The sequence below is a fragment of the Symsagittifera roscoffensis genome, chromosome 10 (genome assembly GCF_963678635.1).
Source record: "Symsagittifera roscoffensis chromosome 10, txSymRosc1.1, whole genome shotgun sequence".
Classification (NCBI taxonomy): domain Eukaryota; kingdom Metazoa; phylum Xenacoelomorpha; order Acoela; family Convolutidae; genus Symsagittifera; species Symsagittifera roscoffensis.
This window is the reverse complement of record NC_087071.1, coordinates 35,772,873-35,797,447: the sequence shown is the minus strand read 5'-3', so window position 1 is coordinate 35,797,447 and position 24,575 is coordinate 35,772,873. Positions and strand designations below refer to the sequence as shown.

The window sequence follows — 24,575 nt, the reverse complement described above, 5'->3', positions numbered from 1 at the left end:
GTTGCACCTGTTTGTGGCACCTGTACAGCTTTTTGATAGCTTGGGCTTTGACATCCGGATAGTAATAAGTTCACACAGTTGATGCACTTTTAATTCATCAAATGAATGGAAAGAAGTGATTTCTTTCAAACAACATGACAATAATGAAAACTCGATTTAAGAATTTTTCTAACTTAATTTATCTAGCAATTTTTGAAATAGATAATCTATACATAATGTGGCTTTAGGCTTTGCAATTTGTTACATGCAAAGTTAGCGTGGGTGCCTTCAATTTGTTATAATCCAAATTTTTACTTGAAAAAATGATTCTTTGTGTAATTGGTGCCATTTTTGCTGAATGGCATTGGCAATGTATTAGTATATGTAGCTGCTTTATTCGTGATTAGTGTTTGTCGGTTGTTAAGCTTGCGTGGCTGAGTGGATATTGCGTGAGACGCAAAATCTCTTGATTGCCTTAGGTCGCAGATCGAGTGCTAGACCTAGCCGAGTTCTTGCTAATTCGAGGCTTATTTCTACTTTTTTTAATTTCAATTGAAAGAGCTGCTTTTTGGTCATTTTCTCACAAGTGTTTGCAAAGTGCAGCTTCGCCTCTGTGTAAATGAAACAAATACCTTTAAGAATGACTTTATGAACGAACGTACGCAATTTTATGCGCACACGCTTGCAAACGGTTCTAGGCAGAAGCCCACGCGGATGTGCGCATGACTTGAGTGCGTTTGTTTATGTAGTTATGCGTGTATCATACTAGAAACCAGCCTTTGGCAGCTGACTCTTGTGGATGGCCGTTGTGCTAGTCTTGCACCCTGTTGACCTTCGTGTGTTGCCTCAAATCCTAGAGTGGTTTTTTGAATATGGACCCAGATCTGAAGATCGTTATCTCCGCTTTTTGGTGCACACCCATGTGTAACCATCATTAATATTATTTCTTGGAGTTCATTTCAAGCGTCGGAGGCAACTGCGCTGGTTGTAAAATCCAAGGAGTTTCAAGAACGAATTTTTTTAAGCAATTAAACTGCTTATTCAGTTTTAAGAAAAACCCGTTTAATAGATAAATTAAATTCATAACTTCAGTATCAATGCGTGTTATAGTTGTTCAGATTTTCACTTTTCAAGATTTAGATGTTCACAGATTTTCACGCTTGGTAATTTTTCACGCTTCAAGATATGTGATTTTCAAATGAAAACTATTACTGTTTGGAAGCGTTAAAAAGTAATTTGTGTCCATTTTCCTCTTAATGTTTAGCTTTCATAAAGGCTCAATTTTAGGGCCCTTTGTAGTGTCTCATGAAAAAGGTTCAAAATTTCCAAGCATTTTTTGAGTATCCTTGTTCTTTTACTATATTCCAGCCCTTTGTTGGCTATGTCCGATTGTTCCTGCAAGGGACTAAAAAAATTTCAATAATACTTTGAACTGTGTAATCATAACCGCTGATTTTGCTTCATCAGGAATTGCGTGAAATGAAGTATGGTACTATGATGTTGAACTACAACCCAGAAACAGTGTCCACAGACTACGACATGTGTGACAGACTCTTCTTCGACGAGATCTCATTCGAGAATGTCCTCGACATATACGAGAGGGAACAACCACTGGGTACAATTTGCGAATTAGTGTTATTTCAGCTGTATATATTCTAGATAGTTTTACCCTCATTTATATCTTTGTGATTTTACTGACAAATCAGGGTCGTCCAGAGCTTTTCGTCAAAATTTACTTCGGCTTCGATGAAGTTTACTAGGTTATCTTTTTGTCACTTTCTATGAAATTTTCTGAAAATTTAGTCCTAATACTCCAAATTAAATCATAATCGGAGCAAAAACAATAACAAATTTAAGCACGAATTAGTTGATTCACAATGTAGATCATCTTTGTTCAATACATTCAGACTTATGTTTTAAATGTTGGATCTGTTTTTGCGGAGTTAACTGATAAAATTAATTTGTTCTGCTGCGACTTGACTTTTTATCTCGATATATTCTCTTTTCAGGAGTGATTCTGTGCATGGGTGGGCAGCTGCCTAATAATATAGCCCTGCCCCTTCACAGACAGGGAGTGAAGGTATTGGGAACTACTCCGGAGTCAGTGGACTCGGCGGAGAACAGGTTCAAGTTCTCCAGAATGCTAGACTCGAAGGTAACTAACTCAAAGTTCTAATCGCATCATTTTGGGAAAGAAAACCAAGGGCAGAAAGTTGAACTGACACAAAGAAAAAAGTTCTGAGCTTAGATCAAGTTATTTTGACGTTTTTCTTGATTTCTGTTTCTCTGAAGAAATAATTGGAGATAGCATAAACATTTGTTAAAATGTGATTTATACAGGGAAAGGTTTGATTAGTTTGAGCGTAAATTTCTTTATCATGAATTATTTTGGGCAGAGCATTTCGTGGGATTAAGCTTCGGTGCTTTAGAACTGTCGCTATTAATTTGCTGTGGTAAAAAATTGGCGTTCTGCTCCATACCCTAGAAATGATGAATCCAAGCACATACATGCATCAATTGAATCTTTTTGCAAAATTTAATCACCTTTAAATAAATGACATGGTTCCTTCTATTAAATAGATTTGATCTTAATTTTTTTTCTGATACCAAGTTCTTCCTTTCTGGCAGGGTATCTCGCAACCTAAATGGAAAGAGTTGACCAGTCTGGAAGAAGCGAAGACCTTCTGCAGCACAGTGGGATATCCTTGTCTAGTCAGACCCAGCTACGTCTTATCAGGTATACCTTACACTGTCTAAAATTGTAGGAAATATTCTTCTAAAAAAGAAATGAGTTTTTGTTCAGAAATTATATTTACACTCGTGATTAGCAAGTTATCAGTTGTGATACGGTTCGGGCTAACAACTACAAAATCGTATTAAGCTCTTTTTCGGGTTAAAAGCTTGTCTAACGAAATCTACGAGTATTTTTGCCCCTGTGTGAAATGAAATGCACTCTCTCTCTCTCACACACACACACACACACACCCTCTCTCTCTCTCTCTCTCTCTCTCTCTGCACTAATCAACTCACCATTTTCTTGTGTTTCTATCAGGTGCTGCTATGAATGTGGCCCATAGTGACAATGACCTTGAGGAGTTCTTGTCTGTGGCTGCACTGTTGAACAGAGACCACCCGGTTGTCATCTCCAAATTCATGCTAGATGCTAAGGTGATTTAGATTCAAAATAATTTTGGAATTTTAAGAAAAGTTGACCTGGGGTTCCTTGAAAATCATGTTTTCCCTTATTTCAACGCGGAAAAATGTGTTCAAAACTAATTGACCTAAAGTCATAAGTTTTGACCAATTGAGATGCTCCTGGTCGCCTTTTCCCGGTTTAATTTCATTTTTTTGAAAGCCCATTTTTGCCAATTGTTGCTTTTTTTGCAAAGGAAAATCAAAAAAGTTATATAATTTTTTATTTTTTAATTTTCCTTTGCAAAACAGCACCGTTGAAAAAATATGTCTAATATTCTTGCCTGCTTTAATTGTGTATTTTGCTGAAATTGATTTTGACCGATGCTCAAGGTCAACAATATTGCGAAAATATAAAAGTTTGACATAAACTATTTAAAAGAAAAAACATGTAATGACCCACCTGTTAAAATTGTGTGTTATGCATTTGTGTGTTATCAGGAGATAGACGTGGACTGTGTGGCGAGGGACGGAGTGGTGGAGGTGATGGCTGTGAGTGAACACATTGAGAATGCAGGAGTGCACTCGGGAGATGCCACTCTAGTCACACCCCCACAGGTACACACAGAGGAGGGGCAACTGCTCTTTCCTTTAGGGTCCACAAGTGCCGCCTTCCAGTGGTGGACCCGACGGTTGTACAAACAGCCTCAAATGGCTTTTATCCTACCCTCCCATCTCCAATAGGGGAGCTCAAAAGGGAACCACTATTTCCTTTAAACTTCCATAATCACCAATGGCAGCTTAGCTTGAGGTTTTTGTAATTAAAAAGGATTTCATTGATATTTTGAACACAGATAGGGCCTTCAGGCTTCTTTCGGTTCATAGTTTTAACTGTGTCGATACAAGCAAACAGGCGACAAAAGAATCGGAGTTGTAGAGGTAATCGAAAGAAGGAATATTGTAAACTTGTTTGCTTTCTAGGATCTAAATAGTGAGACGTTGGAGAGGATCCAGAAGATAGTGGTTGTGATTGCGAGGGAGTTGAATGTGTGTGGACCCATGAACATGCAGTTGATAGCCAAGGATAACCAGCTACATGTTATAGAGTGCAATGTCAGAGTGTCCAGGTTAAATTTTTTAGGGCAGAGATACATTATTTAAGTGAAGGCTGAAATAATCAAAGATTTTTTTCGGCTACCGTATTTCGACAGCCGTTTTTCTACATATTTCTAATTAGGTTTAAGAACAAAGCCTGAACTAATTAAATTCAAAATGGTGATTCATATCCGTTTTAGGTTATAGTCGTATTTATTGTTAACTATCAAAAAAAACTTGGTTTTTCAGTTTGACGTTTAAATATGCCTATGAGTTTATGATATGCTTTCAAGTTTCATCCGTTTTCTGGCAATGAATTCATCCGTTTTCTGGCAATGAATTCATCCGTTTTCTGGCAATGAAATGTTTTGAATTACACATTTTCAACTAGTATCATCATCTAGCCATTTATTTTAGGTCCTTCCCATTTGTCTCGAAAACCCTCGGAGTCAATTTAGTATCTCTAGCCACACACGTGGTGATGAACTGTCCCAATAACCCCTCTGTACAGCTACCTCCTTCTGGAATGCTACTGGAAAACGGAGGCAGAGTTGGAGTGAAAGTGCCAGTGTTCTCGTTCGATCGATTGCCTGGAGCTGACTACATGCTAGGTAATCGAAATATAGTTTTTTGACATATTTAGCTTTTATGATGTTACCCTAACAGTAATAAAAAATAGACCAATTCAAAATTTACGTTTGGTAGGAAATTAGAATAAATTTATCTTCGAGGATATAATTTTCTCTAAGCTAGATCAGGCAACGAGTCGGGATAATGAATTGAAGATAGTAGGCGAAAAAGTACAGGAGTCTAAACTAATACTGAATATTGCTCTCCTAGGTGTGGAAATGGCGTCTACGGGCGAAGTTGCTTGTTTCGGGGAGAACAGATGTGCAGCATATGTGAAGGCGGTCCTAAGTGCAGGCTTCAGACTTCCAAAGAAGAACATACTCATCTCTATTGGAAGCTACAAGGTAAAAAAACAAGGGATCGTCATTTCATGCTCGTCAGCAAGCGTATAAATTTGACAATAATCGAATCTATTGGCCGTGAAAGATCACGGAGCGAACTTCAGTTAAAGTTGGTTAAAATCTACTTTTTTCAAACCTATCTTAGTTTAACACATTTTAATTTTTTGGGTTACTTTTAGAAAGCTAAATTTGTTTGAATTGCCTTCGTTATATCTTCAATGTTTTTAAGAGTAATGAACATAGCGAAGACTCTTATATAGGTCTTGCAGTTTTTTTTCAGGAAATAGTCTTGAAATTTGTTCACGCTCAGTTTTGATTTTTCGCGGTTTGACTTGTGATTTCTTTTTAAATTCAGTGCATTTCCATTGTTAAAAGGAAGGCAAACTCCGCTATCGAACAGCAAAAGTGTAAATGTCACGAAATGAAAGTTTTACGTATTGATCCAGTTTTCTCAAATTGGATTAATTTTAACAAAAAGTGTCCATCCTAAATTGCTCTACAAATTCAAAGAGCTTTAAAGGCCATCTATTTTTTCTCTTTGAAATTCAAAAGTTGAAGGCTCTTGCAAAAGAAGTCTGTTTTTTTTTGCTGTTTCCTTTTGTTGATTACTATCTTCCAACTGTTAGTTGGCTATGTTTGTTAGCTGAAATTGCTCACTAAAGAGTAATAGAACTTAAATTTGTCGGAGCCACCTTCAGGGATTTCACCCTCTCACCATTCAAAGGGTTACCCTTTGGTATTTTTTATGACATTTTAGGCCGACCAGCCATAAAATTTTTCTTAAGCCCCCCCCCCTAGATCCGCCCCTGAAAGCGACCCAATTTTATTGTTTTCTGGCCTGTGCATTTACTAGTTGTCTAAAACTGCTTTGTAACTCAGGTGATCGCTAGTTTAATTGGTTGTCTCAAAAATGTTTTTTTTTTCAATAAGTTTTTGACCAAGAATATAATGTGTTCCAATGGGAATGCATTCGGATACTAGGTTTTTCCCTAAAGAACTTGTTGACACAATCCGCACGTGAAAGTGTTACACGTGTTTCGACTTGATTAAATTCGAATTCAGTGAATCATTCTGAGCGTTTGTGATAAAATTCATCCTTGACGAAAAAGGCCTGGAGCTCGAGTCCAACTTTGGAGTTTGTACAATGGAAAAACGAAAATGACGATGAAATGCAAAATTTGAATTCAAATTAGTTACTCAAATTTGTAATACATAATTTGACGATGATGGTAACAAATTTATTCGAAAATTGATTAGAGGTGTGCTTTTTTTGTAAATTGGCTTAACTACAAGCATGTGGAACTTGTTTTTAGTCTCCTGAAATAGAGGATGACGAAAACCGCTGTTCGCAGTTCTATTAGGCTTGCAATGTCATCTGACCATCTACTCTGCGATAGATATTTTCGTTCATCATCTTCGTCTTAGTTGATGCTTATAATGTTCTTTTGGAACTCATATGGGTAGATGTTGGATTGTTTTGTGAAGAACCGTTTAGAGTTGGGTGGTAAATTGGAGTTTTGGTTGCATTGTGTTATCAAACAGATAAAAGTCGTTTCATTTCGTCCCAGGAGATCTTGGTCATGTCGACTGTGAGTATCTTCTCATAGGAGATGCTCTTGTCCTGTATGGCGTCGATGTTTCCGATTCCGATCACATCGCACTTCTCTGGGCCAGATTTGAAGGCACAGGTGTTTTCCTCTGGAGTTGGAGAGGGCAGTTCTGCCGTATCTGTAGAAAAAATAGTGTGAAAGGCCGGGCGAATTTCAGGTATATGAGGTTTATGGTCCAAAAATTTCAATATTCGTTAGCCAAATTGAATGAGTCAACTGGTTTTACTTTTTTACCCATAGGAAATTTTGAAATTTTCATGAATGGAGTTTGCCACGTGAATTTTTTTCCTATATTTCGTGGTTATTTGCCTCAAGTTACCTTCTAGTGGTGGATGTGGTCCGCATATTGCGACCAGTAGATTTGCTATCTTTAGTGGCGCGTTGCTCACTTTTCTGAACACTTTCACCCCACACACTGAGCAGAAGTTGTTGGACACAATGCCGACCCCTACTCGGAAACATGTCACTTTGTCTTCGCCTGAAACAAGAAGGGAAGGAATAGTTAAATCCTAAGATCATAATAGGCATCGTCTCAACCTGTGATGCTTAAAACTAAACAGCTGAATGATAGTGCAGTTTTGTTTTAAATATGAGACAATTTAAAGTGTAAAAACGTTTGTTAGTATCTAAGAACGCCGTGATGATATTTTGATCGCTTTTTCAAGAAAAGTCCTAAAGTTTTTTCAGGCTCAAATTAACTTCTTTGCGGTTTGATTTTTGATTCATTTTTAAGTTCACTTCATTTCCTTTCTTAAAAGGAACGCAAACTCCACTAACGAACAGCAAAAATTAAAAGGTCAAGAAAAAATGTTTCAAAAATGGACTTTCAAAAGTGTTAATCATGAAGAAATCTTGAAATTCAAAGAGCTTCAACATGTGATAATTTTTTTCTTCGAAATTCGAATGTTCAATCAACTTTTTCCGGTTTCCTTGTTCTTATACATTTTTCTAACTGACTGTTGAAACCTTGTATCAGGCTTTTACCTTTTCTAACGGGAAGAAGGGGGTAATCGATGAGTAGCGAATATCTAACCTGCTGTGATTTTGAAGTTATCGCTCCTAATGTACAGACACGCATCCAAATACTTCTGACAGCTGTCACATGTACAATTGACTAGTGCCCTAACTTTGGGTCTACTCGTGAACTCAAACTGCACTGCTCCACAGAAACAACTGCCTCTGTGTATTGTGACTTCTTGTGGGTTCGTTTTCTGAGAAGTTTGACGGGTGTTACGTTTTTCGGAGGCTAGATGATGCGAAAAATATCCGACGGTTGTGTGCAATGATTTTGTTGAATTTTGTAAATAAAAACAATGGAGATGTTAAAGGTGACTGACTTGAAAATTTCATCTATTTTTAAGATATTTTTTAAGTGAATTTTTGTTTTCGTTTTTAGGAGTCATGAACGCAAGGAATGCTATTATAGTGGGTTTTGGTAATTTTTTTTTCAGGATAAAATTTTAAAGTTTGTTCACGCTATAATTTGAGGTTTCGCGGTTCGACTTTTGGTTTCTTTTTAAGTTCAGTTTATTTCTTTAGTTAAAATGAAGGCAAACTCCACTATCGAGCAGCGAAGTGTAAAGGTCACGAACAACTTTATCGACTTTAATTTCGAAAATGAAATTTAATTTTCAGATTTCTCAGCGGAGAATTATTAAGTTTAACAATTGATACAGTTTTCTCAAATTGAATTAATGTTATCAAAAAAGTTTCAATCATAAAATTGTTCTTAAAATTCGAAATGCTTTAATTAAGGCTACATAGTTTTTTCTTTGAAATTCGAAATTTGAAGTTTTTCAAATATACAAGTCAGGTTTTTTCTGTATTTTCTTGCGTTCATGACTGTTTTCCAACTGTATCTTGGCCATGTTTTTTTGAAGAGCTTTCTTAATGCTCGTTTGTTTCTGTGCTAAAAATATCAAATTGAGCGGAAAAACCTCACTGAATTTTATCATTGGTATAATTTACAGGAGCTTCAGGAAGTTTTCACTTTACCTCGATTTGAATTGTGTGAACAAGTGACATCAATAGTTAACGGCGTTAATTCGGGTTTTACTGTGCTCAAATCAGGTGGTTCCAGTTTCAACTGATTGGGTCTTTCTCTTCTGGGAATTTTGGGCGAAATTGTTTCGCTTTTGACCTGAATGATAGGGTCCTGCTTAGGCTCCAATTTAGTGACCGTTTGGGTAACTGCTTGCGAAGTTTTTTCCGATGTTTCTGATTTTTCTGCTTCTAGTGTACTTGTTTGGCCTAGAAAATGGAGTCTAAATAAGCATAAAAAACAATTCGGAAATTGTTTGTGAAATAATTCGGAAAAAGTTTGCTAATCTATTGAAATATCCCATTTTTGTATCAACATTTTTTCAATTAGCCAAAAACTTACTGGAACCAGGGGCGGATAAAGGGTTTTCTCGAGGGGGGGGGGGCGGATTTTCAAAAAAAATTGAAAATTTAACGATTTTTTTGTAGGTCGACCAAAATGGTTTTCTGAGCTCTCCCAAATCACTATAAAGACCCCATTTTGACCAAATTTTCTGCGTCGTAGGAAAAACTTTGAAAAAACAAGCCAAAAATCTTGTTCTTGGCAGCCCAAAAAACAACCTAAAAATCGCGCACTCCCCCCTCACAATTAATGTAATTTGGCGCCAAAGGTGCCTTGGAAAGTTTTTTGGGGTCATTCAGCCAAAAATGGATATCTCAAAATAGTACAAAGGGGGACCTTTGGGTCGGTAGGGGGTCGAATCCCTGAGGGGGGGGGGGGGAGAGTTTTTGAAAAGTCGTTCAATATTTTTTCAGAGTTCGCTGATAATTTTTGCGAAGAGTCGCCAAGTAATTTTCGTAAAATTTTACTCCAATTTGCTGTTTCTAAATTTTAAGACTCAGTTACCGGTGGCTATGCTTGTAACATTTGTAGTTAAGGCTTCGCTGATTGTTCTTGTCGTTATCGTCGAAGCTTTTTCAGCAGTCCTCAACTTCACCGGAGGTTTTCGGTTGTATTTCACTTTCTGACTTCTTTTCGTTATTTTTGATAATTTTTCGGGTTTCATTGTAAAAGATAGCTGCTGCATTTAACAGACTTGAAAATGCTGAGAATAATCTGATGATTTAAACTGTAGGTTAACTGCAAAAGAGTTTGCGAAAAAGTGATTCACTAAACGGATTTGGTACGAATTTGATTGCCGCTATTTTTGTAAATATGGTAATAAACGATGAATTTGAAGAATTTCAGAAGTATTTCAAACATGTTTGCGTGTGAAGGTCAAGAATGAATTCTTGTTGCTATCAATGGTATAATTAGTAACCACTTTGATTCTTTCGATAAGTGGTCACTCCAGACTAGATTTATGTTAAATTTTTGTTCAAAATGAGATAAAACTGATTGAATAATTGGAATGAATAGAAATGGAATTTTGATGGAATTTGATTCAATGGAAAGTTCGTTTGAGTTTGACCTCTGGGTTTTTGATATTCGGCCAGGTTGAAATAGCGACCTTCAATTGACCTAGAAGAAGTAACGATGGGTGTCTCAGCACTTTCCAGAAATGCGGAAAATGAGAAAATAAGAAGCTTTGATTAGATAGGGAAAACTTGAAGTTGGTGATAACCGAAAACGATGATCCAGATATGAATCTCTGTCGAGCTAAATAACCAATTGTAATTGTGATCGTATAATAGTTAGTTCGTAAGTTATTTCAAGAACTGTTTTATGGTAACATGATTTAGTTGAATCATAACCTCATGGCTTGGTATTGCGTTGAGCAAATGGGTAAAACATACTGAATTTTGTAAAATCGTTGAAATAATGAATTACAAGTTCTCTTTGTGCCGTGACTGACGTTTACTAAATTGTCTTTCATTACAACACAATGAAATGGGTTTAAGCAGCTTCATAGGAATCGGGACCGACCGATAGCTAAGTTTGTCTGAGTTTCTTATTGTCTTTTGACCTTTGGAGAGCCTAAATTTATGCTGTTGGCAGCATAAGAAGATGTATCAATCGTCAGAAACGTAACTAGTTAAGTCATGAAGGTTTTTATTTAGCAAAAATCAAATCTTTGAAAATTAGGCTTAAAAACATTGATGTCCATTTGAATAATTAAAAATTAAAACTCATTAAAATAATGGTATGTTTTCGCATTCAAATAATGAAATTTAAATTAATTAAAATTGTTATATTTAAATGAAAATCACTGATTTAAAAGTTTTGCTTTCTTGGAAGCATTGTTTTGATGAATAATTTATACTAAGATTGTACCGATCTCACTTAAAGGCATTTTGAAGGTAAAACGATTATAATATTTGCTACTCTTATTTAACCATTTAATTTTACTTTTAGGCCTCACAAACTTGGTACGCATGATACATTTATATAAGACTAATCTTACTTTAACCCTTGCTTGAGTTTGCTTCTTGGCTAAAAATTTGATGGCCTGCTAAATAACTTTCTGCAGTTTAATACCCATCATTCCATTTCATCTAAGCCAATTGGGGTGTTACAAACCGTATTCGATCCTAAGACATGAAAGGTTCGAAGTGCCATTCTGTTATCAGACATTGAATGTATTATGACGTGATGCGTAGGACTATTTTATGTGTAATGACCTTTGGGTAAATTCAGCGTATATTTAGTTCAACTCTGCCTTTTACTGTTTTAACTCAACGAAACTAGTTAGATTTTATTATTATTTAGGCCTGTATTGTGTTGCGTTTTTCCTTTTTATTTTCGTTGGAGGCCTTTTTTGAGTTTTTGACTTTTTATCAAAAATCTTAAAGAATCGATTCAGTTTAAAATACCAAATCGAGAAAAATTTCTTAAAATGTTGATATTTGTACTGTAATTTGATGATAAGCGATTGTTACAGCGAAGAAAACACCAGCAAGAGTTGCCGGTTGCGAACACATTTGCGATTACATTTATCACTGCCATATAGAATTGACAAGAAAGTTTGTGTCAAAGAACGTAGTGAAGACTTTTTTTTAGGTCATGAGGACTTTTTCTGGAAGGCTCAAAATTTGTTCGCGCGCTCATCTTTGATATTTTGCAGTTTTTGATTTTTGACATAATAAATTGAAGTACATTACAATTTATTTCAGGTTTCCCGGAGCATATTGCCTCTTTTCAACCTTCTATTGAATATCTTTGGTGTCAATGAACAAGTAAGGAACACAAAAATATGTGGAGTTTTTTTGGTTTGTAAAAATTTGTCTTTTGTCAAATTTGTGCGATTTGACTTCTTGTTAAAAATTCTGGAAATTTATTCGCTCTCAAATTTGATTTTTTTGCTGTTTGACGTTTCACTATTTACATCATCGCGCTTGAGAGCTTTTGTGTATTAGTACATACCTTCTTTTTTTTCTAAACTAACTTGCAAATAAAAGTGTCCATTGAAAGTGGAAACTTCACTTATTTGTTGGCAATTTTGCTATAATCACGATCTGTAGCATTGGAAATTTCATAGCATATGTTCTCTGCTTTTTTGTGGCCAGTGTTTGTGGTTTATAAGCGTCCGTGGCTGAGTGGTTAGTACGTGAAAGTCATAATATCTAGGTCGCAGATCGAAACCAAGATGTAGCTGTATTTTTTTTGCTAGATCGAAACATCTTTCTACTTTCTCTCATTGCACTTGATAGAGCTGCTTTTTGTCGTGTTATCGGCAGTGTTTGCGAAGCCCAGCTTCGCCTTTTTGTTGTAAAATTTATTTGCTAAAAGGATTTCCCTGCAGATTAAAAGAATTACTTGTTGAACCAATTTTCATCTGAAGTTTCTTGGGCCACGCTTTATTCGAAAGTTCATTGCATGAATTGTAGGCTTGCTCTTAGAAAAACCTAATTTTTTTTGCGGACAGATATGAATTATTTTGAAGTTCCCTCCTTTTAGGCTGCTTATTGAAAGTTTGATTTTTCAACGGATTTAGGCTATGAAAACAAACTTACTTGAAAAAATCTGCAATAATAGTTTTTTTGAATCGAATCAAAATTGAGCTTGCTTTAGTAACTTCAACGATTTCTGCGAATGAAGCAAATGAAATGTTTCTGGTTTTATCAATTTTTGAGTTTGGTTAGCTCAATTACTTATTGCGAATCGATTCAAGCTATGGAAGCAACCTGAAATATTTCAAATTGTAGTCGCTTGAATGGCTTGCTGGAACAAATTTAAATATTTTGCTAATTGATGCAATCTGTAAAAACAAAATGAAATATTTCAAAAGTTTCATGCTTGAATTGCTTGCGTTAAAAAAGTATCCCCTGTTGCGAACCGATTCAAGCCATAGAAAATGAAAAATCAATAGGGTTCTCATCGCATGATGACCTTGCTAGGAAAAACTTTTTTTTTTGTGTACGGGCTCAAGCTATGAAAACAAAGTGAACTGTTTTCAAGTTCATTAGCTTGAGAGCTGGAGTAGGAAAATTATTTTTTGGCGAATCAATTCAAGCTATAAAAGCATAATTTATTTTAAAGTTTGCATAATTTAAATAGCTTTCCTGGCAAAAATGAAGCTTGCTAATTTTTGTGAAGCTATGAAAGCTATTTTCTACATTTTTTCATAGCTTTATGAGCTTTGGTAGATAAATTTTAGGTTCCCATGAACTGATTAAATTAACGGCATGAAGTGATTGGGAATTTTTTAATCAGTGAAGTGTCTAGAAAATGATTTTTTTTGCGAATTGGCTTATGCTATGCAAAATTTTAACAATTTTATTGAAGTTTTTTCAAATTTCAATTTTTAACCATTTTGTTTCTATCAGAACAGCTTGCTTTATTTAACAGTTTTTTTCGGTTGATTGCTTGCTTCAAAAAACTTTTACGCTAAGCGCACCAATTCAAGCTATCAAATAACAGCTTGAATGGCTTGCTTCGAAAACTAAAAACTAACTATTAGCAAACCAGTTGAAGCCATCCAAGCTATATAAAATATTCCATAATTTGAAATACAGTCAAACAAGTTAAATTTCTAACCAATCATTTCAAGCTATGGTAGACTAATTAAATGTTTCCTTTTATCGACTGAAAAGGCCGCTAAAAATTTAAATCATCGACCAGGTTTTCCAGCTAGAAAATAATTTGAACTGTTCCAGAGTTCTATAATTTCTACAGCATCTTTAAAAAATCTTTCTTTGCAAAATCCTGGTTTGGTTTTCGCGGCGTTTCAAGCTATCAAAATAGTTTGTTTCGAAATTTCAATGCTTGAATAGCATGCTAAAAAGGCATTTAATTTTTTGAAGGAACTCAATCTATCATAAAAAAATCATATGAGCGAGCTTGTATCGCTGAAATAGCTGATTTTCGAGAATCAAATGAAGCTTTGGAACCGAATTGATTTTTTTCATTATGTCATTGCTCGAGAAAAATTCATGAGAAACCACAAGGTTTAGCGAAACAATCAAATATCAGTTCAACTCAACAAAACATTTCAAATTGTTGTCGTAACTTGCTGGAATTTGCGAACTGATTTGATTTGCTAAAATAAATTAAAATATTTTCATCTGAAATAATTTTAACTGTCTGAAGTTTTCAACAATAAACTGAAACGCTTCAAAATGCCATTGATATATATATTTTTTGTTAAGACTAGAAATCTGTAGATCTTAGGTTTGTTTCTCAAAATAGGCATTTTTAATAAATTGATATCTTATTTTTAAGAGAAATGAACGTAGTGGAGACTCTTGTACAGGTCTTGCTGATTTTTTTTTCAGGAAAAGTCTATTAACTACAGATGTGCATTCATACATATTGATGCATTTATGAATGCACTTATGTGTATATGCACTTTTTGGCTCAAATTAAATTCATTTGTTGAAAATGACGTAAATAGCACTCTCCAAATACGAACGTGGAAATGGAGCAAAAAAAACTAACGGCTTCTAGTTTCGAAAGTGGAATTTATTTTTTAGATTTGCGACTAAACATAAACTTTACCTATTGATCTAGTTTTCTCTAGTTGGGTGCATGCTATCAATAAAGCGCCAATCATAAATTGTTCTAGAAATTCAAAGAGCTCAAATGGTATCTATTTATTTCTTTGAAATTCGAAAGGTGAGATTTTTTCAAGAAAGTCAGTGTTTGTTTATATGTTTACTTGCGTTCATTACTTTTCCCAATCTTCGGTTGGCTATGTTTAAGTTTTGTTAATTTAACTTAAAGCTGTTTTTTGTCGTTTTAATTTGTGAAGTGCAGCTTCACTTTGTGTATAATCGTCACTATCGAACAGCAAAATTGTAAAGGGCACAAAAAACTTGATAAACTTCTAGTTTCGAAGTATCTTTAAATTTTTTCAGGTTCTCCAGTAAAGTATGTAGTTTACCCGTTGATCCAATTTTTCTTAAAATTTAAATAGCTTCATCGCCATAAATTTTTCTTTGAAATTCGAAAGTTAAAGTCTTTTCTCAGCTGTCTGTTGGTTATGTTTTATTTTTTTTTATATGTTTGTCTATTGTAATTTGTTTAGCAACGCTCCCGCGAATAGTTTGGCCTTTCCTAAAGTAAAATTTAAGCTGAATGATACGCTATCTGTTACAAGTTTACTTGTTTGGTCCTTCAAAAATGCTGTGGTCCCTAATAAAAACCGAGGTACAGTATGTGGCTAATTCTAACAGTAAGCATTTTTATTTCTCTATATTGCTGCCGAAACGGGCCTTCTTAGTCTAGTGGGTACGAATCAGGTTACGAACCGCAAGGCGTAGGTTCAATTCTCGTGCTGTTTCTTCTTTTTGGAAAAATAGGCGGTACCAATCATCTAAACTAGTTTTGTCACGGGACCGAACAAGTAAACTAGTACCCGCTATCTAAGTATATATTTTCCCATTGGTTCAAAGTATGATATTTTCCCCGGTTAGCTTTGGCATATTTTTCGCTCCAAATTGCAAAGAATCCTAATAAAAAAGACAAATAATGATCAATTTTTTTTCAAATATGATCCAAATGCGTTCATTTACAAGAGTGCATTTTTTTCTTAGATAAGTAGTTATGGTTCGTTTTAAATCTCAATCAAAATAAATGGACGGAAACTGTGCTCTCCAATAATAAAATTGCAAATCGCACAAAAAACAAGAAAGGCTTCGTTTGGAAAGTGAATTTTATTTTTCAGAAATCTCAGTGCAATAAAATACATCGAAATTCAAAAAGCACGATGGTCATATATTTTTTTACTTCGAAAATCCGTTATTTTGTTTTCTTGATTTTATTGGCACTTCTGCAACTGCTGTTGTTTATGTATTAAATTTTGAAAGACGCGCAGACTCTCTAGTATGGGATAGTTTTATTTACGAATTTTTGGTATGTAGAGAAGAATGGTAGGTTTATGATTGATTGTCTTGCTATGGAATAGAAGATAGTTTAAAAAGAAGGTTTCTTTTCAAAAATGCTGAAACTTAAAGGTCAATTAGGGATAATATAATCCTATAACCAATTGACACGTGTCTTGAAATATCCACCTCTCTTTTATGTTAGTTTGCTTTGCATAGGCGAAAATGGACTTTTTGGGCTCGATGAAGACCCTGGAAGAACTGGGTTTCACTCTGTGGGCTAGTCTGGGCACTGCTGACTTCTACAGTGAACATGGGTGTACCGTGCACCCTATTGAGTGGCCATTTGACTCGAGTGATCACCACCATCAGAGCAATCAGAACGGAGCTGCATCTTCAAATTGTGAGTGTTGTTGTAATATGCTGGAGTGGAGGTACAACGTGTCATGTTTTAGTCAGCTAAAGACGAAACTTGAACAGATGTATTGTTTGCGACAGTTTGAGTTTAATTAGGTTGGAATTTGCCTGAACAAATTGAAGTTTCACTGAGTTGAAATTTGAAGTTTTGCAGACAAAACAGGGAGCTTTAAATAACGACTTGTTCAGTCGTGGTGATTGCTGCTCTTTTGCCTGTATCTTGCAATAAAAGTGATGCAAAGATTAATTAGCTTTCATAAGTATCTGATTAGCTTGCAATTCACTGATACTGTATCGAATTAAGCATCTTAAGAGACGAATAGAATACGCAAGGCGATTTTTAAAAAAAAATCAGCATCTTCATTCAACCACGAAATCAAACTGGTTAAAATACCAACTGGCATTGTGATATCTAAAAATAAAGAGAAAATTATTAGGTATACTTGCTTCTTTACACTAGCGTCAGCTTAGTGTATTGTTACTTACCTTCTTTTTTTCTAACCTAACTCGCAAATAAAAGTGTTCAATTGAAAAAGTTCACTTATTTGGAAATTTCACTGTAGCATTGGAAATATCGTAGCATCTGTTCTCTGCTTTATTTGTGACTAGTGTTTGGCTATTACCTATTAAGCTTCGCGGCTGAGTGGTTAAGATGTGAGGTTTTAATCTCTAGGTCGCAGGTTCGAATCTCAGACGTAGCCGAATTTTTTTTGCTAATTCGAGGTTTATTTCTACTTTTTCCTATAGCACTTTATATAGCTGCTTTTTTGTCGTGTTCTCGCCAGTGTTTGTGGAGCGAAGCTTTGCCTCTGTGTAAAAAAATAAAGTAATTGAAAATTATCCAAAGCACAAAGGCATTTAAAAAAAAACTTCAAAAACTACTTATAGTGCAGTAAAATTTTGTTTCACGAATTAGCCTGAATTAAATGCCTTTTTACGAGTCGATGAACGTTGTTCAGACTTTTATAGAAGTGTTGATGGTTTTTTTTGAGGAAAATCTGAGAATGATCTTATAACTACAGAAAGTGCGTTCATAAAATTTAATGCATTTATGAATGTGCTCTTAGATGCTTTTTTCGAGTTCAATTCAAATACATCTGATTAAAGGTAGGCAAAGTTTGCTTTCTAATTACAAAAGAGAAAATGGCGCAAATTAACGTGATCGTTTTGTAGTTTCGAACGTGATTTTAATATTAGATTTTTCTGCTGATTAACTTCACCTACCGCGCCATTTTTTCTCAAATTGAGTCATCTTTATCAGATTTTTGCATGGCAAAAAAAGTTTCAAAAACCTTGAAACACCCAAATTCAAAGTGGCTCCCCTTTTTCGGTGGTTGGAACAAAAATGTATCCGCCTTATTAAAACAAGTTTTGGAATAGTTTTATTTCTAGAGATAGTTATTATTTTTTAAAAAATGGAGGCTTGATCTTCACGTTTTATAGGAAGAGTCATTAATCACAAAAAAATCACATCGCTCATTAGTCACATCTGTTTTATCCTTTGAAATTCAAAAGTTGAGATTTTTCAAAAAACAAGTAAATATTTTTTTTCTGTTTAATTGCTATAATACTGGCCGTTAATACATGTTTGTTCAAGGCCGATAAAACAAAATGCGTTTTGAGGTCAACGAAAAACTGTGATAGTATCTTTCCTTTGAGTCTTTGCGCGATTTGTGCCATTTTCTGACGGAAATAGAGTTGAGTTGCGGTGCTGAAAGTACAAATACAATTCCAGTATCCAGAAGAAAACTACAAAAAGTATTGTCATCGAATGAACAGTTTTTTTTTGTTCGCAGGTACAACGTCAGGCTACAGCAGCTCTAAAAACAGCTCTCGACGCTCTTCTCTCTCGGGGTCGGGTGACGCCAACATTGCCACCTCCAGTAACAATTTAAGCAGCGTGGTAATCAACAAACAGGTATTGTTTTTTTTTAGTTGACCAGCCAGAGGTTTAACCCAGAGATTAATAATTTAACGTTAGCTAAGCTATAGCTATCTTACAAGATCTCACCTCGTTAAGAGTAATAAACGTAGTGAAGTCTCTTATATAGGTCTGGCTGATATTTTTTTCAGGAAAAAGTCTTAAAATTTTGATGCACTTAGGTATGATGCACTTTTTTAGTTCAATTGAAATTCATCTGCTGAAAGTGACGTAAAAAGCGCTCTCCAAATACGAACTGGCGCAAAAAACGTGAACGACTTCTAGTTTCGAAAGTGGAATTTAGGTATTAGATTTTCAGCGGAATAAAAACTTTACTTATTCATCCAGTTTTCTCTAGTTGGGTTCATGTTATCAAAAAAGCGCCAATCATAAATTGTTCTAGAAATTCAAAGAGCTTAGCGGGCATCTATGTTTTCTTTGAAATTCGAAAGTTGAGCTTTTTTTCCAAAAAGTCAGTGTTTTTTATGTTTACATGCGTTCATTACTTCCAATCTTCAACCTTGTTATCTGCATTGCGCGTGCGATTTGAACCTGCAATCATATGATTGCTGGGCACCATCCTGCCGGGAAAAATACGCAAAGTTGTCTCTTTTGTTTTGAAGGCAATTTGTCCGTTTTTGCTTAACCTTGCAATATCAACGTTTTTCTTTGAAAAAAGACTCAATTTTTTGAATGGTTGCTGTGCCTGGATGAAATTTGTCCAACCAGTTTTCAAGAGTCGATGAAAATATTTCAGACTCTGATATAGGTCGCGATGATTTTTTTTGAAATTTTTAGAAATGATTGAATAACTATAGAAGTGCATTCAAGCATATACATGCAGTTATGGGTGCCCTAATGTATATTTGGACTTTTTGAGTCCAATTTAAGTTACTTTCTGAAGGTACGCCAATTCGCTCTCCAATTACAAATAAAAAAGAAATGGCGTGAAAAACGTAATCGATTTCTAGTTTCGAAAGTGAAATTGAATTTTTAAATTTCCCAGGGGAAACTTGACCTAGCACTAGTTTTCTCAAAAATGTGTCAGTTTAACAGAAAAGTGTTAATCTTTGTCTTTCTTAAATTTCTAAAGTTTCAAGGCCATGTAAAGTCGAATTTTTAAAGTTGAACTTTTCATGAAACAAGTCATTTTTTCCGCTTCTTTGCGTTCATAGACTCTTATCCAGCTGTCTCTTGGCTGTTTTGCGGAATAATAAGTGTGTTAGAGAGTGGATTGGTAGTGCATATTGTTATATCGTTAAAGAGAAGAAAAAAAATCGTTTTCTTCAAAATTTTTCTGTTTTTTCTGTCCGCGATGAAAGCATCTGAAGAAAACAACTGAAATTAAGGTATATTTGACAGTCACCAATAAGGCAAATCGGGCAACGTTTTTTGTCGAAAAAAGACTTCAAAAAATCAAATTTTTTTTCAGTTTTTTTGCAGAATTTCTTGCAGAGTTTTTGAAGGTTTTTTATTCCGAAAATGGCGCTAAAAACTTCTAAAAATTGGTTTACCAAAGTTTCATGGCCGTTTTTTCTATAATAAGCCTGCTCGCTTGCTTTAATTGCTCGAAATTTGACTAAAATTTTAAACCGGTTCTTCGACACTGAAAGAGTTTTTTCAATTTGAATTGCCATTCGATTCACGACTTAGAGCTTTATTATGATATATTACTCGACCCATTCCGATGATTGTTCGTGGAGAACAAAACAGAAAACCGTACAAATACACAGATCGAATACAAAGTTCCTCCCCATTTTTCAAATGCTCAGAATTATTGTCAAACATTTTTTTTCAAAAACTGTTCTTTTGTTCCAATTTTACTACAATTAATAGGGCTACCTAAAAATGAAGAGCATAGCTAAAATATAAATAATGCTCAATAAAGGTTACGCCTTTCAACTTGAGCTCAAAAATTAACTATAATTTTTTTACAGCTAGAAATGCCAGCAACAACTTGTTTCAATCAAATATTTGAGAATTTCTTATCAAAAGTTATCGTCTTGGTGTATTTTTAAAAGTAAAGTGTATATTTTTTTAAATCTTGAATTATGCTGTGCATTTTTTTCCACGGCAATATTGGCTTATGTCTAAACGAGTGCATTTTTATTTACACCTAGTGGTATGAAGCTCCGGTTTGCCTGTTGTCAAAAAAAAACGTTTCATTGGATTGTGTTTTTTTTTACTGTGACGTGAATGTATACGGTTCACTTTGTGATTGCCGGTTTTTGTAGTTTTTTATGTTATCCTTTTTTGGTCGAATAGTTTTTGAAACTCCGCCCTTGTTTTCTGGGAAAAAATATGGTCCCGAGGAGGAAGTATGTCGGAGAATATTTTTAAAAAACCTTCCCAGCTAATACATTTTATACCTATTTAAAAGTTGTGGCGTGTGTCGAAAAGCTTAACTTTTTAGTTGATTACGCTATGATTTATATTAGGGTTTTGGTACTTCAAAATGGCTGACCTCAAAGAAAAGTTCTATATATTTTTTTAAGAAACCGCGTTTAAAAGTTCATGTACACGCCACTGCGAGTCTAAAAGTTATTTATCATACCATCATTTTTCTTATTGCTCAGGCCAATATCGGCGACTACATAGCAGAGCAGAAGTTCGACCTGATCATCAATGTGCCCACACGCAATGGAGGAGCGAGGAGAGTGTCCATGTTTGTGACTAAGGGATACAAGACAAGAAGGATGGCAGTTGATCATGGCATCCCACTCTTGACTGACGTGAAGTGTGCTAAGATATTAGTTGAGGTTGGTTCACATGTTTTGATGTATTTAAACTTAATTAACAATTATAAGAATAGTAAATGAAATAATTATGATTATCGAAACTAATATTAGGGACATTATTCAGCTCTTCAACGGGAATCGTAACTGATTGATATAAAATGAAACCAAAACGTAGGGTGTTGGGTACAAAAGCAATGCTGTTTTTAGGTACTTATCTGATCAGTCGTATCTAATTGTAGAAAAAGGGTCTTGGATCATTTGCAGGAAGTTGGGTGGTCTTTTGTATTGTTTTCGTAAATCTTTTCCATTTATTATGCCTAATTGCTGTTCGACAAGTTGGCACTTTTAATAATTTAGGTTCTCCGTTTTTTATCGATACAACTGAACCGTGGCTATACAAGCTGATTCCTGATTCGGTATGAAACTGTTTTGTTCTGTTCAGGGCTTGAAGCGTTACCACAACAAAGTGCCTTCGTTGCGCACAGATATCGACTGTATCACGTCACGAAGAATCATCACTCTTCCAGGACTGATAGATGTACATGTGCATATGCGGGAACCAGGAGCTGCTTACAAAGGTACGGAAAATATTTTTAAAAGACCTTCTCTCAACATTTATTTAACTACCCTTGCGATATGCAAGGGTATTACAGTCGGGTACTAGACTTTTTTCCCGTAAGCAACTTTGTTCACTGGACTCATTCATTTGGACTCATTCATCTCTGAAATGCTCAATTTCTTGAATTTCAAATAAAACAAATATCATTTAAGTAGTAATGAGAACTACTATCATACAAGTAGTAATTAGTTAAAGCCTGTTTCAGTTCTCAATTTTTAGGGTTGGTGGTTTTTGTCTCTGTCGGTTCATTTTCTGTTTTTTTTTGAACCGCCATTTTTTATCTGGTAGGTTTTTTATTGGCCTATTTTTTAAAGCATGGGTTTTGTTCCAATTTAAACAGTTCTTTTTATAACTGAAATTTCACAAATTTGCGAATTTATCAATTCTGATTTTGAGTTTTTTCTTTTTTTTAATATAATTTTTAACATCTTCAGTTTATGTTATATCGACTTACTCAACTTATATAGCCTAATTTCGAGGGCAAAATATATCCGTATGCGGTTATGTGTTTCAGTTTGATGGGTCATAAAAGCTTTCAAAACTTCAGGAAAATTTTTTGACAACAGTTTTGTTTTCGGCGCAACAGGTTTTGACCCTAAGTTTGTTGCCGCTCGGCAAATAGTTTCCTTATTTTAAAGGCTATTTATGAACTTCATCCGATGGAAACGTGAAGTTTTTGTAGCTGTAGTTTTTTCGATTTTTTACAAGTTATTTTTTCAAATAATTTCTTCAACTTGATTTTTCAGAAGTTTTTTCCATTCACTTTTTTGCTGAGCAACAAGTTTTTGCATCGAAAGTGTTGCGAAGCTCCGCTTCTCTTCTGTGTGAAAATGTTTTTATATATGTTTTTTTACTAAAGTCCTCGAAGGTTAGTACGAACCTTCTTTTTTTTAATTCTAACCTAACTCTTCTTTTTTGTGGCTAGTGTATGTTACCTATTAAGCGTCACTCGCTGAAAGGTCAGCGTGTGAGACTCGTAATCGCTTGGTCGCAGATTGAAATCCGAGACCTAACCGAATTTTTGTTAATTTGAGGCTTATTTCTAAGTTTTCTCATTGCATTTTATAGAGCTCCTTTTTGTCGTGTTCTCGCTATTGTTTCCGAAGCGAAGCTTCGCCTCTGTGTTAAACTTGTTCTTGTAAGCTCAAAAACGTATTTTTTTTCTTGAACCACTTATTAATTTGTACCCTTGCAACTAGCATATGTTAGAACTCAGCATAGTTTTTTGATTGACAATTTTCATATCAGAGTCATTGAAATATTTCGTGAGCTGCAAGGTTTGGTCGTGGACGTCAACATACAGATTTTATTTGAGCAAGATTGTTCTATTTGAAAATTTTTTTTGTTGACCAACTCTAATTTTGTATATTTAACGTTTTTCAATCTGTTTTCTAAGTGTCACACTTATTTGGTCAATTAATTTTATCGAAAAGAGTCCTCGCTCATTTGTATATGCTCAAGTATACATTTCTCTGAAATTTTACACCTGAGGTTAAAATTCCATTTCACCCTGCCTGTTGGTAAATTTTACCATCTATACTAGTCAGCTGCATTGTTAAACGATAATGTTTTTATATTTATTTCACCCAACTAGCATTCTGATTGTTGAAACGGAGACTGTGTCAACTGTTTATTTTCTTTTTAGAGGACTGGGCTTCTGGAACAGCTGCGGCTCTGGCAGGTGGCATCACCATGCTAGTGGCTATGCCAAACACAAAGCCATCTGTAGTGGATCTATCTTCTTTGGAGAAGGCATTCCACTGTGCCAGCAAGAACGCAAGGTAGAAGAAGAATTTATTAGTGATTGAACGTAGTCATTGTCACTCATATAGGTCGTCATGATTTTTTCGTTTCGTTTTTTTTACACACCTTTTTTCGGTTTCCGGTCGCTATATTTTTTTCATTTTTAATGGTGTTTAATCAAAGATTAAATCAAAACATTATGGACCAGAAAGAGTAAAGAGAGAGTGTAGTTGTTAAGAGGTGCACTAAATTTGAATGAAGTGAAAGTATTCAGAACAGGACAATAATGAATGTAAAAGGCAACAAAAAGTGGGATAAGAATCTTTCTGATGGTATTGATACAAAGCAGGGGTGGATCTAGAATTTTCTCGAGAGGGGGGGATTTTCAAAAAATTGTTGAAAGTTTTAACTTGTTTTTTTTTTAAGGCCGACAAAATTGATTTTTCGAGCTCTCCTAAAGCATTAAAAAGACGCTAATTTGACCAAATTTTCTGCGCCTCAGGCAAATGTTTAAAATTAAAAAAAAACGTCTATGGGCACTTTTTGGAAAATTTTGACAAAAAAAATCGCGTTTTTTTTGGCGCGTGCTCCCCCTCAAAATTAGTAAATATTGGCCCCAAAGGCGCCTTTAGAAAAATTTTAGGGTCGGTCGGCCAAAAATGGATTTCTTAAAAAGAACCAAAGGGGGACCCTTTGGGTCGGCAGGGGGTCGAATCCTTCCCCTTAAATCCGCCCCTGATACAAAGTATCCCATTGAAGAACGGGGAATGAAAGAGTTCATTAGGGATACTTGTCCCATGAGTGATCAAATATCGTCTAAACGTTTCTCTGATTTAAATAATTATCTAACAAGTTTGCAGATGAACTAACAAGTCAAGCTGCAATCATAGAACCGTGTTAAAGGTATCAGTTTGTATAGTAAATTGAAGTCCAGTCATGTTAGTATGGTGCATAATTTAAGGTTTCCTTTCTTGTTTCACTTTTCAACATTGCAGGTGTGACTTCGCTCTGTTCATTGGGGCTACGGAGACCAATGCGGGCTTGATTCCTGCTCTGACGAAGAGTACTGCGCTGGGTGGGTTGAATGTCTAATTGTTGGTTAAAAAT

General features: G+C 35.0%; 2 protein-coding genes across 4 annotated transcripts in view; one reads left to right on the top strand and one right to left on the bottom strand.

Annotated features, from left to right (window-relative positions):
- The window catches only part of LOC134855137 (multifunctional protein CAD-like), a 66,007-nt gene that overhangs the window by 24,723 nt on the left and 16,709 nt on the right, over nucleotides 1-24,575 (top strand). For both annotated transcript variants that reach the window (XM_063871548.1, XM_063871547.1), the window contains 14 exons: nucleotides 1,447-1,594; nucleotides 1,989-2,134; nucleotides 2,608-2,716; nucleotides 3,032-3,147; nucleotides 3,613-3,729; nucleotides 4,093-4,238; nucleotides 4,624-4,817; nucleotides 5,047-5,180; nucleotides 16,250-16,433; nucleotides 18,244-18,365; nucleotides 20,945-21,127; nucleotides 21,549-21,684; nucleotides 23,371-23,506; nucleotides 24,464-24,543. In XM_063871548.1, coding sequence (XP_063727618.1) covers nucleotides 1,447-1,594; nucleotides 1,989-2,134; nucleotides 2,608-2,716; nucleotides 3,032-3,147; nucleotides 3,613-3,729; nucleotides 4,093-4,238; nucleotides 4,624-4,817; nucleotides 5,047-5,180; nucleotides 16,250-16,433; nucleotides 18,244-18,365; nucleotides 20,945-21,127; nucleotides 21,549-21,684; nucleotides 23,371-23,506; nucleotides 24,464-24,543 — 1,951 coding nt within the window. The remainder of the gene's footprint in view (nucleotides 1-1,446; nucleotides 1,595-1,988; nucleotides 2,135-2,607; nucleotides 2,717-3,031; nucleotides 3,148-3,612; nucleotides 3,730-4,092; nucleotides 4,239-4,623; nucleotides 4,818-5,046; nucleotides 5,181-16,249; nucleotides 16,434-18,243; nucleotides 18,366-20,944; nucleotides 21,128-21,548; nucleotides 21,685-23,370; nucleotides 23,507-24,463; nucleotides 24,544-24,575) is intronic.
- On the bottom strand, nucleotides 6,403-10,691 carry LOC134855138 (centromere protein V-like). 2 transcript variants are annotated; one of them, XM_063871549.1, is made up of 5 exons: nucleotides 9,675-10,691; nucleotides 8,783-9,037; nucleotides 7,821-8,033; nucleotides 7,107-7,265; nucleotides 6,403-6,905 (listed from the first exon to the last, which is right to left on the bottom strand). In XM_063871549.1, the coding sequence occupies exons 1-5, from the start codon at nucleotides 9,853-9,855 to the stop codon at nucleotides 6,712-6,714; spliced, it is 1,002 nt and encodes a 333-aa protein (XP_063727619.1). In that variant the 5' UTR covers nucleotides 9,856-10,691; the 3' UTR covers nucleotides 6,403-6,711. The 2 variants fall into 2 exon arrangements, with proteins under 2 accessions (XP_063727619.1, XP_063727620.1); XM_063871550.1 differs by lacking the exon at nucleotides 9,675-10,691 and having other exon boundaries at nucleotides 7,821-7,998; nucleotides 8,783-8,894.

Excerpts from the sequence above, each read along its gene's own strand:
- LOC134855138 (XM_063871549.1), bottom strand. The coding sequence starts at position 9,855 with ATGCAGCAGCTATCTTTTACAATGAAACCCGAAAAATTATCAAAAATA. Across the intron at positions 7,266-7,820 it reads TAACTTCAAAATCACAGCAG|GCGAAGACAAAGTGACATGT; the intron begins GTTAGATATTCG and ends TTCTTGTTTCAG. Across the intron at positions 6,906-7,106 it reads ACCACATCCACCACTAGAAG|ATACGGCAGAACTGCCCTCT; the intron begins GTAACTTGAGGC and ends TTTTTTCTACAG.